At 41.7% G+C, this 18,471-nt stretch overlaps 1 protein-coding gene across 1 annotated transcript in view; it reads left to right on the top strand.

The window, feature by feature from the left end:
- Window positions 1–18,471, top strand: part of EPB41L4A (erythrocyte membrane protein band 4.1 like 4A) — a 220,303-nt gene that overhangs the window by 90,316 nt on the left and 111,516 nt on the right. The window contains exons 3-4 of the mRNA XM_090038376.1: window positions 12,521–12,572; window positions 13,713–13,791. Of these exons, the coding sequence (XP_089894502.1) occupies window positions 12,521–12,572; window positions 13,713–13,791 (131 nt within the window). The remainder of the gene's footprint in view (window positions 1–12,520; window positions 12,573–13,712; window positions 13,792–18,471) is intronic.

The following is an 18,471-nucleotide window of genomic DNA, read 5'->3' as shown; positions in this document are numbered from 1 at the left end:
TAAAATGAAAATTCTTTAGTGAATTAAAAAATAAGCTATCTTTTGCTTTCTAAAATGGTTTACATTGCTCATGTACAGGCAAAACAGAAAACTGTAGCTGATTGAGATATATGTGTTACCACAGTCATATACCTGGCACACTAAACGGTGTGGATTCAGATTTGTTGGGGCCCTGGGCAAACAGAAAATTGGAGGCCCCCCACACCCTGTTATAAACATGAATGTATCTTGCCACTTTTCCTGCACAGCTGGGCCCCAGGTCCCGGGATCTGGACTCCAGTGGGGAGAGGGTCCCCTTGCCCTCCTGATGCTGCTGCTGCCAAGGGTGGGGCAGGCTTCCATTCCCCATGGATGAGGCTGAAAGGACCCAGCTAGGCTGGGGATGGGGTGGCACATGCCCACTTCTCTCCCCTCCCCCTCATAGCTGGAGCGGAGCTGAGCAGAGTGCGGGCAGCCTGCTGTGGGCTTAGGGCTCTCTGTCCTGCTGCCTTTGCCCTGGGGGCCCCGTGTTGGCCACACGCCCCGTGCCTGCCTTGCTGCTTCTATTGGTATGGGTGGGCAGAGGTTGTGGCCAGTGTGGGGCTTCTGACGGAAAGACAACAGAATGGCCACAGTAAGCAGCCTGCATCCACCCCATGCACAAATCTGGGGGGGGCACATGCCCTGTCACTTTTAGATATAATAGGTAGAATGACCTTGTGGACCGGATCCAGCCCACAGACTGTATTTTGCTACCCCTGCTCTATCCCCTTACTCTTTTTCATGTCAGCAGGCTCCATTGAAGCTGCAGCCTGGGGCACTGAGCATGGCCTTAGCTTAGGCCTATAGCAGCATTGTGCAGCCTGCATAGCTGCTGTGGGGGCTGGGCTGGGCTGGGCTAGGGCCATGCTTAGTGCCCCAGGATAGTATGCGGATGGAGCCTGCCCACTCATGGAGCAAGAGTAAGGAGGGGGAAAGCAGGGAGCGGAGGCTGTGGTGGAGGAGGGAAGGAGATAAGAGGGAGGGAGAGGCTGCTTGTGGGGTAGGGAACAGAGGCTGGGGAAGAAGAGGGGCCAGAGCCTGCAGGGGGCGTGAGGGGTGGCAGGGAGGCAGGCACAAACAGGGTGCAAGCTGCTTGCCCACCCCATATCAGTGCACCCTCACTGCCTGTCTTCCCCCCTGCCCACAGCAGTGGGGAATTAAAGGCAACCCTCCAATTATTAGATTCTATGACTAGAAAATTGTAACATTTATACATTTTCCATGTATAAAATCTAATTATTGGTGTGTTGCCTTAAATTCAGTGTCACTTTAGATTTGGATAAATGTAGTACTGTTATTTCTGTACCTTTAGTGTCTAGGAGCCCTACAGATATGACTTCTTTTGCAGGTCTGTCTCTTAGGGGGGCACATTTTGGTAGTATAAAGCATAGAGCAGACCCTAGGTTCCATTTGCAGCCAAGCTAGGATCAAAGAGTCACAGCTGGCTTCCTCTTGCCCTGCATTTCTTTGTGCAGTGTTTTATATGGTAAGAAGACTTTTTTCTCTGAAAAAGTGAGTCATAAAATCATGAGGTAGGAAGAGACCTCAAGGATCATCTAGTTTAACCCTGTAAAAATGCAGGCTTCCCTGTTTCTAAACCATGCCTGTTTAACCTCTTTTTGAAAACCACCTATGAAGGAGATTTTAAAACTGTAAAATTACAGTGCTTTAATGTGCACAGTACTATTTATCTATTATTGCAATAGACTATTAGGAAAATGTGTGCTTCTGTTACATATGTGCATAGAGCTAGTAAAATATTGAAACTAACTTGCATGGAAAGTATATAAATGAACAATCCTTCCAAAATATAGTTATGTTTACCGTATTCATTATATTCTTTGTTAGTTTGTGATCTGTAGTGAAATTTTGTTGCATCTTGAGAATTGCAAATTAAAGAATAAAACTCCATAGCATTAACAAAACCTTGCATAAACTGTAAATGAAAAAAATATAATTAATCAAAGGCTTGTGAAAGGAATAATTACAGAAATCAGCATAAGGTTTAGTTCTGCACTGGCATGCATGAGATCTGGATTTGATTTTTATAGTTTCACACTTTTGGAACTGTATCTGTTTAATGCCTAGAGGGAATATAGATCTGTCTGCTTATTTATTTGGGAAATAAATTAAATAGGAAATACTTTCACATCAGTGTCTGATGCAGAAATATGTGTGGGGATGAGCCTCATGTTAACTCTTTACAGTCGGAAAGGAATATTCTAAACTTTGATAATTATCTAATTCTAATCTAATTATAATATATGATCTGATAAGGTTTTACGGGAATTTATTTCTTAACAGATTATGAACAAAACCAGTCAGACAAAGATGAAAATACTTTAGAAAACCTAATCAGATCATGCTTTCATAAGACTTGAAATGAACCTTTTTGTTGAGGTATTTCAGTCTCTGTGCCTTAGCACTTCCAGGTGGCCCTTTTAAACAAGGTTCTGCCAGTCATCTCCCTTGCCTGGTGTTTCTTTTAAGATAAAACCATGACAGTCTTCTTACAAAAAATGTTGTATGCTTTTGTAACAATTCACTCGCCCTGTATCATCAGCTGGATTAGAAATTTGAGCGTTTGCCATTACAGCAGGGGTGGGCAATTATTTCAGCTGGAGAGCCCCTTCATGAGTTTTGGTGAGCTGCAGGGGTAGCCCCACCCCTTGACAGGAGCCCCAGTGGCACCAGAAGTCCTGCCCCTTGACCTTTGTGGAGTGTGGGGGGTTGCAGTGTTTATGGGCTGTGTGATTGTGTGTGTGTGTGGGGGAGATTGTGGTTGTGGAGTTTGCGCCCAGCGCATGTGTTGTGTGGCTGCTGCAGGAAGTGCTGGGCAGCGCTGAGTGGGGAGGGGCTGCTTTTTACCCGCACCAAGCATACTTCTGTTCCATTGCTGCTGCTGTTGCCTGTAGCTGTTCAGCTTGATCAGGTGAGTCTGAGCAGGTGTGGGGCGAGTTGGACTTGTGCATGGGTTCCCACCAGTACTGCGTGGCTGGGGCCAGCACTAGGCAGGCAGTCCAACACAGAGCTGCCCCAGCCTCTCTGCGTGCCTAAGGGGCAGCAGGACGTGCCACTGTGGGATGATGCCTGGGTCAGGGAGGACTGAAGGACCTGCCATGGGCCAGACAAAGCCCCTTTGTTAGCCAGATCTGGCCTGCAGGCTGTATTTTGCTTAGCCCTACGTTACAGCACAGACTACTGTTAATTCAGCTACAGGACTAAGTATGTCAGCTGGGCGTGCCAGAGTAATGAGGACCTTGTTGTATAACACCCTTAACTCATATTTTGAGTGAAGTAAGCAACAGCAAATAAAGAAGGGGTGAAGTGGCACAGTTGCATCTCCCTTTCAGACTGGATCATGCTGCTGGAGCCTCAGGGGATTTTTTAAAAAGTCCCCAGAGTGGAAGAGAATCTCCCTGCCTCTCCATACTCAGAGTCATATCCTTCTCCCGTCCTCTTTCTCCATCCCCCATCTGCTGTGGCTGCTTTTCCCTCTGTCCTGGGGTAGGGGAATCTTTAGAGCTTCTCCTGCTTGCTCCAGCTGGGCTGTGTAGAGGCTGGCCTCACTGAGGGTAGCATACTGATAGTGGCTTCCTGTGCCTGCTCTTGGAGGGACTGGGTAGTGTGGGGAACTCACCCCTCCCAGTTGCTGCTGCCACTGTTCCCAGCTAAGCCTAGCCCCCACACAGCCTGGCTGAAGCAGGCAGGAACAGCTGTGAAGCTTCCCCTGCCCCAGGATAGCAAGGAAAGCTGCAGTGACTAGAGGAAGACAGGACAGAAAGGGAGTGAAGAGGATGTGCCTCTGAGGCTGGAGGGGAAAAGGGGGGATGTTTACCTGCTTTGGGAACTTTAAAAAGCTCCAGAGCTCTTGCATCAGTGGGATGGAGGGGAGGAGGATGGGAGCCTGGGTACAGCATCCCTGTAGTGCAAGTGACCCCTCTTTGCCAAGTCCTGGATCTGCCCTTGTGAGTTGTTCTGAGCAGTCGTCCGGTAATGCTTGCTGCATTTTGGACAGGGCAGGAGCTAGCCGTGCAGTCAAAAAAACAGCTGTTTGTCAGTCCAACCACCCACTAGAGTCTTGAAAAGTCTCCCATATTTACTGGGCACTTGGACTGACAAACAGCTGTTTGTCAGTCCCAGCCTCTGCACCTCAGTGGAGTTGGTGAGGACTGCTCAGATTATCTCTGTGGAGCAGTTCCATGATAGCTGAACACGTGTTACTTAATATCATATGGAGATACTCCTTCTGTGAAAAGTATTCATTTTGCTACAACATGATGGCAGCCAATATGTTTTACTGCAGGCAGATGCTGGCTTTTTAAGTGCAGTTAACATCTGAAGTGCAGTGTGCAGCAAAGACTTAAGCTGTTGTCCCAGTGGGTGGGGAGATGAGCAGCCAAGTACAGGTACCAAGTCTAGGGAGTAGTCTGGTGGTGGTGGCAGGAACCTAGATCAGCCCAGGTGGGCCTTCCATCATCTCTCCATCTTTAAGGACCCAGGGGAGCTCCTGTCTAATGTAGTATTCCTGTACAGTGATGGTCTTCATGGAATATGTCCCGGAGCAAGAGGGGAAAACGTGGTTGGGCTGGCTTTCTCATAACACCTCAGAAATTGGGGTTGCTTGGTTACTGTGTAGTGCCCCAGAACAGGCAATAGAGCGGTTAAAGCTGAACAGAATTTGATGGGACAAAGAATGTTCCCATGTGTAAAGAGCATCAAGGTTTCCTGGAAACAATGGTGATATGAGTGTCTTAAAGAAAGGGTTGATGAATCTTTTATAAAGAGAAATTAAGTGTTAAGTAATGAAAACACAGTGAAGGTTCCCAAATCTCCAGTACCTAGATAAGAAGTACTCCTTTCACTCCATAGAAACCTGGCAGTGCTTTGTGACATTGGTACAGTCTTATGTTCCTCTCCACCAAATTGTTCTCCTTTAAACTTCTCACATGAAATGTCCCTAAGCGAAAGCTGACCAAAGCAACATTCATTTAGGTATTTTTTCCTCATGTTATAGGAAACTCCTACCTGCAAACAGGGAGATCAAAGAACATCAGCTAGCAAGGTAACTCCCAACAGCATGGCTCTTTTAGTGCTGCATAACCCAGAGGCCTCAGGCTGTGCAGTGTCAGTCTCTGTAAGGGAAAGACAGGGGAGCTGAATATGTTCTGCTCTGTGGCATGGCCATACAGTCATCAATTCAGTGGCAGGCCTAAGGACTGATGCCAGAGGCCCTGACTAGCAGTCTCGTGCTGCACGTACTCATATGTATTCATAAAGTTACATTTCTTGCTCTATTCTCCATAAATGAAGCATCTATAGTCCCCTCCGCTTTCAAGGTTATTATACCCAAAGGAACAGATGAAGAAAAAAATGGCTGTAAAGAATTAAGAACTAAAAAATGGATCTAAAATATTCTTTTTCTCTTGTTGGATAAAAGAAATTTTGTAGCAAATGGAAAATTTATGGATTGTAGGGAATTATGTTGCCTAATACAGTGTGCATTTTGAATGAAACAAGCAGCTGAGCTATACTGAGGTCCTCATTTAGTTTTGAAAGGAGTTGATGATAAGCTAAGTAGCCAAGTAACATTTTTTCCACTCCCTTGTAGGATGAGCTGGACAAGCAGAGATCTAAAGCATTGTGTATGGACAAGGCAGAGGTTACAGGGGAACCCACTAAAACTGGTACACCAGCTGCTGAATAAATGCAAGAAATGAATTTACTTTGGTGCAGTAGCACCTGCACACATGCACAGATCTTGGAATTCAAAAAGGGGGGTGGGGCATACATGACTGGCACCGCAGGGTAGTGCAGCACCCCTCTTCCCCCCTCCAGTGGGCACACTATCACAGCAACAGCTGCCAGAGACTTTTTTTGAGTCCCTGAAGTAGGTAAAACTTCCCCCTCTCTGTCCTTCCAACCCCTACACACACCTGGAGCAGGGTTTGCCTAGAGTTTGTTCTCAGCACAGGAAAGGAACAGCTTCTGCTGTTCCCAGACGATTCAGGGGTGGGGGCAAGCCCCAGGCTGCTTCTCCCCTACTTTAGCTGGGGGCTTATGTGAGCAGCAGTGTGGAGTGCAGTGCTTGGCTGGGGACAGGAGTAGCAGGTGGGTCCTTGCTACTGCTGTCCCCAGCAGTCTGGGACAGACATTACATAAATTGGCTTGATCCAAATCAGTTAAGTCTGATACTACATTCAACCAGGTTTATCTCAAACTGGTTTCAGCCATTTTCAAACTGGTTTATGTGTACTGAACATCTAGTCTGTTACAGGTTTAAACCAGTTTCTGATCACTTAAACCGGTTTATGTGTAATGTTTGTCCCTAGTCTAAGATTCAGTTAACTTATTAATCATGTCTTGAGTGTAATTTCTGCCTGTGGCCTGGATGACTCTGTTTAATTGTATATTTTTGCATGTAATTGATACATATATGCTTATAAAGCTAAAATGTAATCAGGACTATAAAACTTTAGAGAATCAAATGCAAAAAATCAAAGGTGGAAACAAAGCTCAAGTTATTTTGGAAGATTGGATTTGCTGAAAAAGAAGTCAGATTGTTGTTTTGTGACTGGATTTTGGGTAGTACATCTGTAGTGTTATTGATGATGAATAGGTTAGTTGAGAAGCATGTCTTGTGGTCTGGTATGAAGTTCCAGTCTGGGCATGTGGAGAGGTTTGAGGCCAGAAATAACCTTGTATTCTATTTTGTACCATTCTTGTTGCCAACTTTTTATTAATTTCTTTCCTGACTGCTCATTTGAAGCCTGTTTTATCAGTGGTCACACAAACTCAGATTCTTGCTTATTTAGAATGCAAATTGACAAGAGCTCTAGAAAGATGTTTAAACAAGCTTGACCATTACTTTAATTCCTACCAGTGAGATTAAGTGGGTTTATATTTCTGGTGGAGTATTGGAATGCTGCCAATGTAGGGTTTCACCTTTGTTTTCTTTCAGAAGTTTTGTATTTGTGTTCGAGCTGGTCCTGTTATCCTGAAGCTTTCAGTTTTGCTGAGTGGACTTTGGATGAGCAATAGAAGAGTGCAGGTTTAGATTGCTGTCCTAAACCAAGTTTCCCTATTAGCAGTTGTAATGAAGTACAGCTGAATAAAGGGACACAGTGGCTCTTGTAATTCTTAGTGTATGTCACTAATCAAGAAGGCGTGTCGAATGTAGAATGACTGTATTGCTTCATTCCTACCAAAGTTAGGTCAGACACTGTTGCTGTTTACTGCTGCTGTTTCTTGATTGGCAGCTGCTATGAATGTGTCAGGTGCACTGATATTCAGCTAAACTGTTGATCGGTGGGATTTGTAGCTGTTCTGCCTGGGTGACTGGTGCCTCCCGAGTCTGGGGTGGGGTTACCAGTGGGGCACGAATGGCAGGGGGTCCCCTAGCAGCTGGTTGCCAAGCATGGTGGCGGAGGAAGTACCGACACTTCCTCATGTGGCACAGTGGTACTTCCACTGCCAACATGCTGCCAACAGAACCAATTTCAGGGGGGGACACTAGTGCTCTCCATGTCCCCTACTGGCCGGAGCGCTTACTGTCGGGGGGGCACGTGCTCCCCCATGTCCTCCCTATGCATCGCCTATGCTGTCCTGAGGCAATCGGCTTGGTGTCAGAGGTCCCCTGGTGGCACCTGGCCACAACCCTTGGTCTCTGCCTTGCCTTCTCACCAGTCATGACTTGGACTTTAAAGGCTCTTATTCATACTATCGGGTTTCTGTAGCTAAAGATAAAGAGTTTCTAATTTGGGAGGCTGGTGACAGAGATGGGGTAGCCTTTTCCTAGGTGCACTATATTCCGGGCTCCCTTTGCTGCTCACTTTGTGGGGTGGGTCTTTTTCTTTAAGACAATTCCCCAATTATGCCTTATTGGCAATAACTGTGACCTCCAGCCACCCCCACAGCCCTGCCCATGCCTCACAGATGTTGCTGTTTAACACTTGAGTGAGGGCCTCTTGCCCTCTTCACTGCCTCACCCTCCAACCTCTGAAACCTTCCTCCGAAAGCTTTGTTGGGGTTTCAGCCTCTCCAGCCTCAACAAACTTTTCTCAGGCTTGGTCTGGTGGCTCAAGGTCTGCTGTTATGGTCCCCGGTTCTCAGGCGCCAGCCCTCCCTTTGTGCCCTCTCACAGTATGACAAATTGCCCAAAATTGAATCTTGTTTCCCTGTCTCCTGGCAGGGCCCAATAGAGTGTCTCTCTGGCACTCTGTGACCTTCTTCTCCCCTGATAGTCACATTTGTTCCACCAGTATAACTTTAACATAAATAAGCTGCTGCTTTTCAATGGAAACATCTTCCCTCCCTGGGTGCAACACAACACACGCACAAATATAAGAGCATTACCATTTTAACTGAAGTAAACTTCCTCAGAGTGTGCAGACTTCACAGAAGGGGCTGACCTGCCCTGGCAGGCACCCTGCCCCCCACTTGCTCTCAGTGTCTGGGGTCTGGCATCTGAAACATGTGAGCTGCCACGTCTCTGCCCTTGTTCAGCAGACCCCACTCCTGTTCCTGGCAGAGTTTCTTCCCTCTCCTTTCATTTTGGGCAGGGGCTTATGTATTTGAGTGTCCTCTCCCTTTGCCAATTGCTTGTCACCTCTCACACCTGTTAAAGGAGCCTTTACTTTCTTTATTAAGGGCAACTGTGGTTTCTGCTGGTCTGTTTTCTTAGGCCAGGTACAAACATTACACTTTTACTGGTGTAAGTGATCAGAAGCTGGTCTATACCCATAACAGAACAGAAATTCAACCCACAAAATTGGTCCAACCCATAACAGAACAAAAGTTCAGCTCACATGGACTGGTTTAAAAATGGCAGAATCTGGTGTAAGATTTGTCCCCCCAGCAAAGGTGAGGTCACTACAGATCTAAACTATGCCACTTACAGAAAACTGCGTAACTTTGATTCTGCCTCAGACTTTGATTCAGGTACTCAGACTGTACCTATCCTTGAAGAGGTGATACCCTGGTTTCCTGAGTTTGGTCCCTCTATTTCACCCTAGCTGCTTTGGTCCCTGCCCCTCTATTTTTCCTTTCCCTTGGCTTAGTAACGGGGTTCTGGTCCCCTGTTACACGATTCAACCAGCTATTACCATATTCAATCAATTGTTTGCAATGCTTTTTAAAAAATAAATTTTGGTTTTTTGCTTAATTAAACTTTCTGCTTATGAAATTCTGCAGACCAAATGGATCTCTTGACACAATGAAAGGAAAGTTTTCTTTGACATGTCTCTTGCTGAGGTAGTATTATATAATTATGTTTTGGTGGGCAGATAAGAGACCTCTCCATCCATCATCTGTATAATTCCCTGGTTTAAGAAAAGGGACAGCTAAATGGTCAAACTTGAGGATGTATCTGAGACTTCTTTCTTCAAAAGCTGTGTTTAACCTTTGTTCTTTTTCTGTTTTTGTTTATTTGTAGTATTGTAATAAGTGCTACTCCTAGTTGCCCCAAAACCGAGAGGGCAGATTTCACTGTCTAGTATCATTTACCTAACACCGTTAATTTTATTAGCAATGATTCAGATGCTTGCAAATTCTTCTATTTTTTGTTTTGTTGTTATTATTTGAAAAATTGAAATATAAGCCAACACCACAGGTTGAAACGATTATAGTTCTACATCAAAAAATATATTAAAAACTGTAACCAAACTGAATAACTTTCCCTGTGCTACTGATATCAAGTTTAGAGCCTAGTCCTGAAAATCCCTATGAGTGGGACAGTTGGTTTGGCTGGGATGGCTTAGTCAGGAATGATCCTGCCTTGAGCAGTGGGCTGGACTGGGTGACCTTGTGAGGTCCCTTCTAGCCCTGGTTTCCTATGATCATATAGGTTTTACAGTACCTATTGGCACAAACAATGCTTTTTCTTACATATATGTAAGTGTTTGCAAGCCTTAATTTACATGATTCGTAAGTTTTTTTTACTTTTTGCTACCAACGTAATTTATTTACTGTTTCCATTTCACTCAATATGGACAATAAAAATTATTTTGCGTGTTTTATTTTTGTTTGAAGTCAGTTTTACCATTTGATTTTTAAGTATTAAAACAATGTAGCAACACTTTTTGTTCACAAACAAGCTAAAAGAAAGCTTATATCCAAACAAAGCAACTCTTCATTTCAAACATGGGTTTTTTTGTTTTTCTTTTTGTTTTTTTTAAATGATAACATTCCCGTTAGTCTTAGGTTTTAGAAAACTTTTTCCACTTTCCTTTTTTTGCTTTTATGCAGGCCAAGATTGCATTGTGGGCTTAAACTGTTGGTTAATTAATGAAGCAAATAATAGTAGTATTATTAGTATTATACATAATATTATTATAACATTGTATTCCAAGAACTATTATCTGTGGCCAGTTAATATTTAATACTGCTAATTACAAATATTTTACAATTGCAGTATGAGATCTTGTTCTGGTAGATTGCTTAACAGTTCATATTCTATCTTAGATTCTGGAAATGGATATTCAGTTTTGCTTTGTGGTTTGAAATAGAATAAATGGATGGTGGAAGCTGTGTACCGGGGATCTTAACTGAAGAGTGTTTTGCAGCTCTTATGCAAACCAGATGAAAGTCACAAATCCTTAGCCCTACCACCCCCCCAATATACAAGAGTAAGACTTTATTTTGAGCTATTATGCAATTGCCTCTATATACACTATGCAAACACACACAAATTGGAACAAAAATATTTTTTAAAATAAAATTAAAATGTGTTACAGTAGATGTTTGATTTTTAGCATACAATTTGTTTTTTTTTTCTTGTTGCAAGTTGGAAAAGTTCCCTCTCAAAAGGAGCATTTCCAGTTGCAAAGGTCAGGGGTTAGGGGGTAGGACTTCTGGTCCCAAGATGGTGACCAGGGTAGAACACCTGTCAAGGTACTACCCTTGTGGCCTTCGACAGTTCACCAAAACTCAGTAAGTGGTCCTCCACCCAAAATGACTGCCTACTCCTGCTGTACTCCCAATTACATTTATTGACCAGGAAGAACAATAGAGCCTTATAAACAGCCCTCATTACAGTTCTGCATTGGATCCTAAAGACGCATCAATACTGTAAAAAGAATGTGCTAGGGGATGCTTCAGTGCAGCCTGGCATCCTCTTCTACTTGTGCTATGCCCTGAAACAGCTGTAATGCATCTAGCTGTCTTAGTGCAATGTCAGGAGTGTGCTACTAACCTTACAATTAATTCTTAATCCCAGTTGTTCTGGAGCCTTAGAGCATTTTTTGCAATGGGCGAACCTGCCCAGTGGTAGTGTCATCTGTCTGGGTTAGCCTGGTTTCACATTCCCTATATTGGCTTGGTGTGCATGTGTGGCAGAAAGCTCCTAAAGAAAAAAAAGACTTCTAAAGAATCTTCTGTGTGTGCCAGAGAGTCCTAAAGGGTGTGACTCCTCCCAGAGGAGAAGGATATCTAATTGAGGAGATGACCAAGGGAGAAAGGTCACAGGATGATGTATGCGCTTTCTGCTTAGGAAAAGTGAAATCCAATGTGGTTTGGGAGCCAGCAGCAAGGATTTCACCTGTGTGTTTTTCCAGATGAATCATAATTGAATCATAGGAACATCTGGCTGGAAGGGAGCACAGGAATCTTTTAGCCAGTCTCCCTGCAGAGAAACAGAATCAAATAGATCTAGAGAATCTCTGCTAGATATTTGTTGAATCTGGTCCTAGAACTCTTAATTGGAAGTCCCTCATTAGATAGATTGTTCTAGTGTTTCACCTCCCCTGTAGTTAGAAATTTGTTTCTAAAATCTGATTTAAATTTCCTTTGTAGCAGTTTATACTGGTTTTTTTTGTCCCATCTTCCATGGAGAACTGTCTACATAAAAGCCTTTTTACGTATTAGAAGACTGCTACCATATCTCCCCACCTGTCTTGTCTTTTCTAGACTAAACAAGCCCATTTTCTTCCATCTTTCTTATCTTTATAAACTATCATCATTGTGCTTGTCCCTATGTCAGCATTCCAGGGGCTCTGCCTGTTGATCTGTCAAGGAGACTGTGAAGTTGCACAGTAGTATTCTAGATATAACAGACAAGGTAGTTTGGAAAACAGCAATATACGTTTTAAGAGATTTTCCTTTACGGCCCAGTTTGCTCTAGTGTGAAGTAGGAGAGCTTTTTCTGAACAGGATATCACAACCTGTCAGAGAAGCAGTACACTTGACATGTACTGACATGTTTATCTGATCAGGAAATTCTGCATTATAGGTTTAGTGGGGGTTTTTTGGTTTGTGTGTTTGTTTGGGGTTTTTTTTACTGTTATAGACTTGGTTTTCTGAACACTTCAGTTTTATACTAATTTAACCACTGGCAGGTAATTTGTCTGGTTTTTGTGTTGTACCAAAAGAAAAGATGATAACATTTCACTTTTGGCATTTGAGAACAAAGATTATTAATATAAAAATAAATATATAATGGAAGTTAATCTTTAAGCGTTTGCCAGGTTAAATGACTAATTCCCGTAATTATCTATTCTCACAGTACTGGCTGGATCCTGCAAAGACACTTGCGGAACATAAGGAATTGATAAACAGTATGTATTTCATTTGCACTTGATAAACAATGATGAGAAACAGAGGACATCCTACATGCAGAGTGGTGGGCCTTTGATTCATGGTCTCTTGAAATGGCTCAAATAATTTAGTTCATAGCTATATCAAAATTGCACACACTGAGTGTAACTGCCTCTTCTTACTCGAGCATATTTTTGTGATTAAACTATTACTTGAGAATCATAAAAGTACTGAAACATCTTGGTGATATAGTTTCTAGAAATCTGTATAATTTGAGATTTGAATTAACTTTGACCTTCCTGTCTTTTTAACCACATGACTTTTGCCTTCTGAAAATGGAAAAAAAAAAATTATTAGGAATAACCTGCATAGTTTTTTTGAATGTTGGTGTCATTCTTTAAACCTCCTAGGCAAAGATTCTGTTTGCAATATTGTTAAGTAAGGTTAATAATAGTACTTCAAAAGGAAAGTTGAATTCTGTTGTAAAAATGGAAAAAGCCTTTGATAAAAGTGGATGTATGCATAGAGATAAATATGGCCATAACAATAATGATAGGATAGGGTTCACTGGATCTTACTGAAGGAATAAACTGCTTTTTAAAAATTGAGCTGGCAAATAGGTTTACAATTTCTGACTAGGTAAATTAAGCATAATTGAAATATTCAATTCAGTCTTTGGCAGCATAGGAAGGATTCAGAAATAACATTGGCACATGGTAACAGGAATAACATGTTCTTGATGGATATATGATTTTATTTTTACACATTTATAAAGAAGTGAAGGCCAAAAACAAATGAGAAAAGCATCCTCCCTGAATCAAAATACAAGGTAGAATAGAAGTGAAAGCCAAAACGTAAACCTTCAGAGCAAATAAAACTGCTGAACAGGCAGGCAAGTAGCAATCAATCCAAAGGAACAGGGAGCAAAGCAAAACATAAGAAATACCCAAAGCCTTTACAAACAGAAGTTTTATACCATATAAAGGGAAAAGAGCCAGAGATTCTATAACATTTACTGGAACTTCGACTTTTGATTTTACATGAAAAATGCATGGATTCTGTGGTGACTCTCAGGAGAATAAAATCCTAAAATAGAGAAGTGGGCTTTTTAGTAGACCTTTTTCAGTACAAAAGATAACTGTTTTTTTCCTTTTACCTAGCTGGACCACCATATACTCTATATTTTGGTGTTAAATTCTATGCAGAAGATCCATGCAAACTTAAGGAAGAAATAACCAGGTACAGTATAAATATTATTTATAGACTTAAAATATGTTGATCTTGATTAGTAAAATTAAAACTGCAGTTTTCTGTGAGTTTGTTTGTTAATAGTTTTTTGCATGTGCACTTTATGTCAAAAGAATTGAGACTAAAGGTGCATCATTTGGTGCCACCCTCTGTTTGGAAGGTCTGACTGACTCTGTGACACGATACCTGTGAAATTCTCAGGGCTGTGTGTGTATTGTTAGGGAATCTCTTCTTAGTAATGTATTGTCACATTTGGATTTATATATTTGCTATGATAGATATTCTTATAGAAAGCTTTCAGAATATCACCATAGTTTACTTGTATATCCATACAACTGTGGGGAAGTCCTGCTTTTCCTCTTGATTGGCCATGCCTTAAATTCCAGAACTTGTTTTAAAGAGGAATTTCCCCTAGTATGTGAAAAATATGCAAAAGAAGCTATTAGTTACCCATTATGGTTGATATATTTAAGTAACAAATTGACCCCATCAAATATAAGAGTATATATATTTCCAACATGCAGAGGCTTTTCCAGCTTGTTTTATTTATGAAAGACCCCAAGAAATTCATTTAAGTTAACAAGGAAATTTGGTACAGTACTTGTGACAAGCATTTCACAGGTTAGGAGCATATAGTGTGTTAACTGGCATTAATAAGCACAAAGGACAAATTCCCTTTTTTCTGTCCATGATTTTGCCCATGTGGAACATAACATCTCAAACTAATACAATACATGTACATTTTCTGTTCCTCATCCAAGGTGGTAAATGGTTTAAAAAAAAAAAAAAAGTAGAATATTTTTCCCCCCTGTACTACATGACAGGTATGGTTTTTTTCTCCATACTGACATTAACTTTCCCTTATAATGACAAACAGCCCCAGCATGGCAAGCTTTATATGAACTAGGAGAAACTAGAGAAAAAGCACAAGTTAGCTGCAGTGTAATGCCCCCCTGCCCTGAAAGTTTGATACAGTTTTCCTATACTTTTCCAGAACCACTTTCAACCCTGCTCACAGGGTGAAAAAGATGGCCCTGGGAAGAGAACTTCGGCAACAGAACCTGCTGTGATTACTACTCTGGAGGCAGGTTGGATTCATATCTGTGAAATGGCAATTCAGATCTAAATTTGGAAAAATGCATTCAAGTTACTTTTAAGATCAATTAGTGATTTGTGCTACTTATGAAGTATACAAATCTACATAGAAAACACTTTGGCATGCGCAGCACCTTCTGGGAGCCTGTGTTAGTATGTGCAACATGTTTGCCCATAAAAATTGTGCTTTAGAAAGTGGGTGGAGAGAAGAGACAGAAAAGCTTGTAATTGCAGTCTTCAGTAGAACACATCAAAGCATCTGCATGATCACATTATCAAACTTTTTGAGTATTTATTTCTATGAACTCTTCAACCTTGTAGGATATTTTTAAAAATAATATTATGCTAGAATAATAGTTTCTACATGTTAAAACATTAAAAGCAACTTGTTTTCTCTGTTGTTTTCAGTCTTGGGTATGTGATTCCAATGTTTTTCTTACGTTGTAAGAATTCTTTGTGTACTATGCATCACGGGCTTTTATTATTTAGTGGATGATTTTATGGAGCCTATTGTTTTCAAGTGTTAATGGTCTGTCCTGCTATTTGATTACTATTCTTGAAGAGTAAGACCTGTCATATTCATAATCTTCACACCAGAAACAAATTTTTGGTTGTTGGCAATGCAGATGCTAAAATGAGTGCTGTTAATAACTTCTGGATGACTTTGCTGGAGCAATGTTTAGACACAGTTATGTACGCATGAGCAATTTGGCAGAGTATATGGCAGAGTTTTGTGAGCATCATAGGTACAAGTTTGGACAAAAGGCTTAATCTTGCAAGAGCTGAGTCAGGATATTTCTCATCGACTTTAGTAGGAATTGGAGACATTCGTTATTATATAGGAGGCATTTGTTCAGTTTCTGGACTTGATATTTCTGACTGCAAACTGTACCAACAATTTTTTTTTGGCATTTTTTTATTGTGTGTTTTTAGAAGGAATAAGAAAATAAAACATTCACGATGTGGGCACCTATGGTAAAGCCTCCAGTTATGCGTTTGTGCTCATATCAGCAATTCTGTGCCTAAAAATGTGGTTTAGATTAATAAAAAAAATTTGATGGTCTTTGACTTGAGCTTTTAAGTCCCATTTGATATTATTTGATTACCTAAATGATTTGTTCAGAATGTTGTCTTAGTCCATACATATTAGCTTTTAAAGTTCAGTAAGCAGATGGCCAGTATTTATTGCCTAAGTTTTATACCTAATTGTCACTTTATGCAGAATGATTTGTAGTTCTAAGTGATTGGTTCTCTGATGATCTGAACTATATTATCAGATCTGTTGTCTTATAATCTGTCACATTTTAAATACCATTCTTGTATTAAATAGTGTCGTAGGCTGGCAATAATGAATGTTAAATGGTATGTACTTTGATAATTATTTTTTCATGTTATGTAAAGCCAAGTCAATAAGAGTGACTGTATACCTAAAAACTATAGGTTAATTATTATTTTTAAAAGCAGTTTGAATTTTTTGGGCTCTGACATTAGATCAGGGGTGGGCAAAATGGTGGATCTGGCTTGTGGCCAGATTCCATTGCCCAACAGCCCCTGCACATGTTGTTGCAGCTGGTTTCCATGGAGACCCCAGTAGTGGTGGCCCCATGACGGTGTGGGGACAGGGTTTCCATGGAGACTGGCCCCAGCAGCACTGGCAGGGTTCATGACTGTGGGGGTAGCTGCTCTGTGGCCAGGGCTGGGATCTTGCAGTGGTGAATGTGTTGTCTGGAGCTGGGGCACAGTCGTGATCTGCTGCCTGCACACCCCTGCCCAGGGTATGTGGGCAGTGGAGTCCAGCTCTGCCTCAGCTCTGGATGATGCTGTCACCACTGCAAGGTCAGAGCCCTGGCCCCTGAGCAGCCCCCTGTCCAGCCACACACCTTGCCAGCTCTGCTATGGTCGGTCCCCACGGAAACTCTGGCCCTGTGCTGTCATGACCCTGCTGCTCCTGGGGTCTCCATGGAAACTGGCTGCAGCCATGCGTGCAAGGGCTGCTGGGAAATGGAGTCCTCTGCGAGCCCAATCCAGCCTCCTGTCCAGACTTTGCCCACCCCTGCTTTAGATGATACTAATAATACTTGTAAGTATTTAGGAAAAAAATGAGAGGTGAATAAAGATGATGATGATGCATTTCTCTAATTATTTGGGAAATACTGAAGAAAGACTGTGTAGGTCCAGGTATCCCTGTCCAAGAAATCTATGGATTATGTCCAGGAGCTATGCTGGAAAGGGCGTTCCCTCTAATATAGCTCTTGAAATTCTACACTGGAGACTCCCAGAAAGGCTAGGGAGTGGAGATATTATATATAGGAAATGAACTTTGTTTCAAAATGGTCAACCAAGAAAGACATTTTAAGCACCACAAACTTCTGTCTTCATCATTCATCCACAGAAGACTCTGCCTACAAGTTAAGAGAATAAGGAGCAACATCAAGCATATGCTTTTAGTTCCCACCACCATTCCAGAGAGGCTTCTTTTTACACAGGGAAGTTGACCCTAGGAGGAGGAAATGACTCTGGCAGCCTTTTTTTTTTAAGGATGGTTGTAATAGGCACAGCCGCAGAACCTAGATTACCCACAAAGAATCCAGAGACCATCATCCGTACCCACTGAGATGGGCTGAATGCAGCCCAAATAATAAGTACTGAGATGTCTTTAAAGACGGGTAGATTATATTTGAACTTAATAAGTCATGTGGAGATTTGATTAGCATGTAGCCTGTGGTTCCTGAATTGCCCAAGATTTAAAAAATCTGAATAACTGCGTTATAAGCATAAATAAATGTACACTGAGCATTTATTATATTGTTAATTAAAACACACTATTTATTACAATGCAATAACACACACATAGATTTCATAGACATTAGGGCTGGAAGGGACCTTGAAGATCATCAAGTCCAGCCCCCTGCCCCAAGGGCAGGAAGTCAGTGTCAAAAGATCCCACCAAGATAGGCATCCAATTGTTTCTTGAATGAGTCCAGAGTAGGTGCCTGCACCACTTCTGGAGGGAGTCTATTCCAGGCCTTGGGAAAATAACTGGAAATATACAAAATAAACTCAGTAATGTATGTCTTAGTTGTTGGGCTTTGTCGAATAAACAAGTTCCCAAATAAGGCAAGATCAATATGTAAGTATGACCAGCAGTATAAAGTTCCTGTATAAATAGGAAGGTCATTTAAAAATTATTCCTGTATGAACTTGCTGCTTGATACTCTTTAAGCATGGTATGATACAGTATGTATATCTGTTTAGTAAAACAACTATTTAGAATTTAGTTCCTAGAATGAATGACAAGATCTGCAAAACTGAATGAGGCTTTTGTGTGATGCCTTTTTGCTTATTTAGTTTGCTCCTATTACTAGTTTTGTGCATATTGTTTCACTGGAAGTTCAGTGTTTACATGCCCAAAAGACTGCTATTAAATACACTTTTAGCTAGTTTATGCCTGTCTAGGTAAGCAGTTTGCTTTATGCTTGAAGTGTGTAACTGAGATTAAGGAAGTTGCATCTAACATGTTTTGTGAATATGGGGCACTGTTAGCTCTTAAGGGGGGGGGCACAGTTGACTTAAAAC

The sequence above is a fragment of the Crocodylus siamensis genome, chromosome 3 (genome assembly GCF_052110815.1).
Source record: "Crocodylus siamensis isolate JL-2025a chromosome 3, ASM5211081v1, whole genome shotgun sequence".
Taxonomy (NCBI): domain Eukaryota; kingdom Metazoa; phylum Chordata; order Crocodylia; family Crocodylidae; genus Crocodylus; species Crocodylus siamensis.
This window is presented reverse-complemented; position numbering and strand designations above follow the sequence as displayed.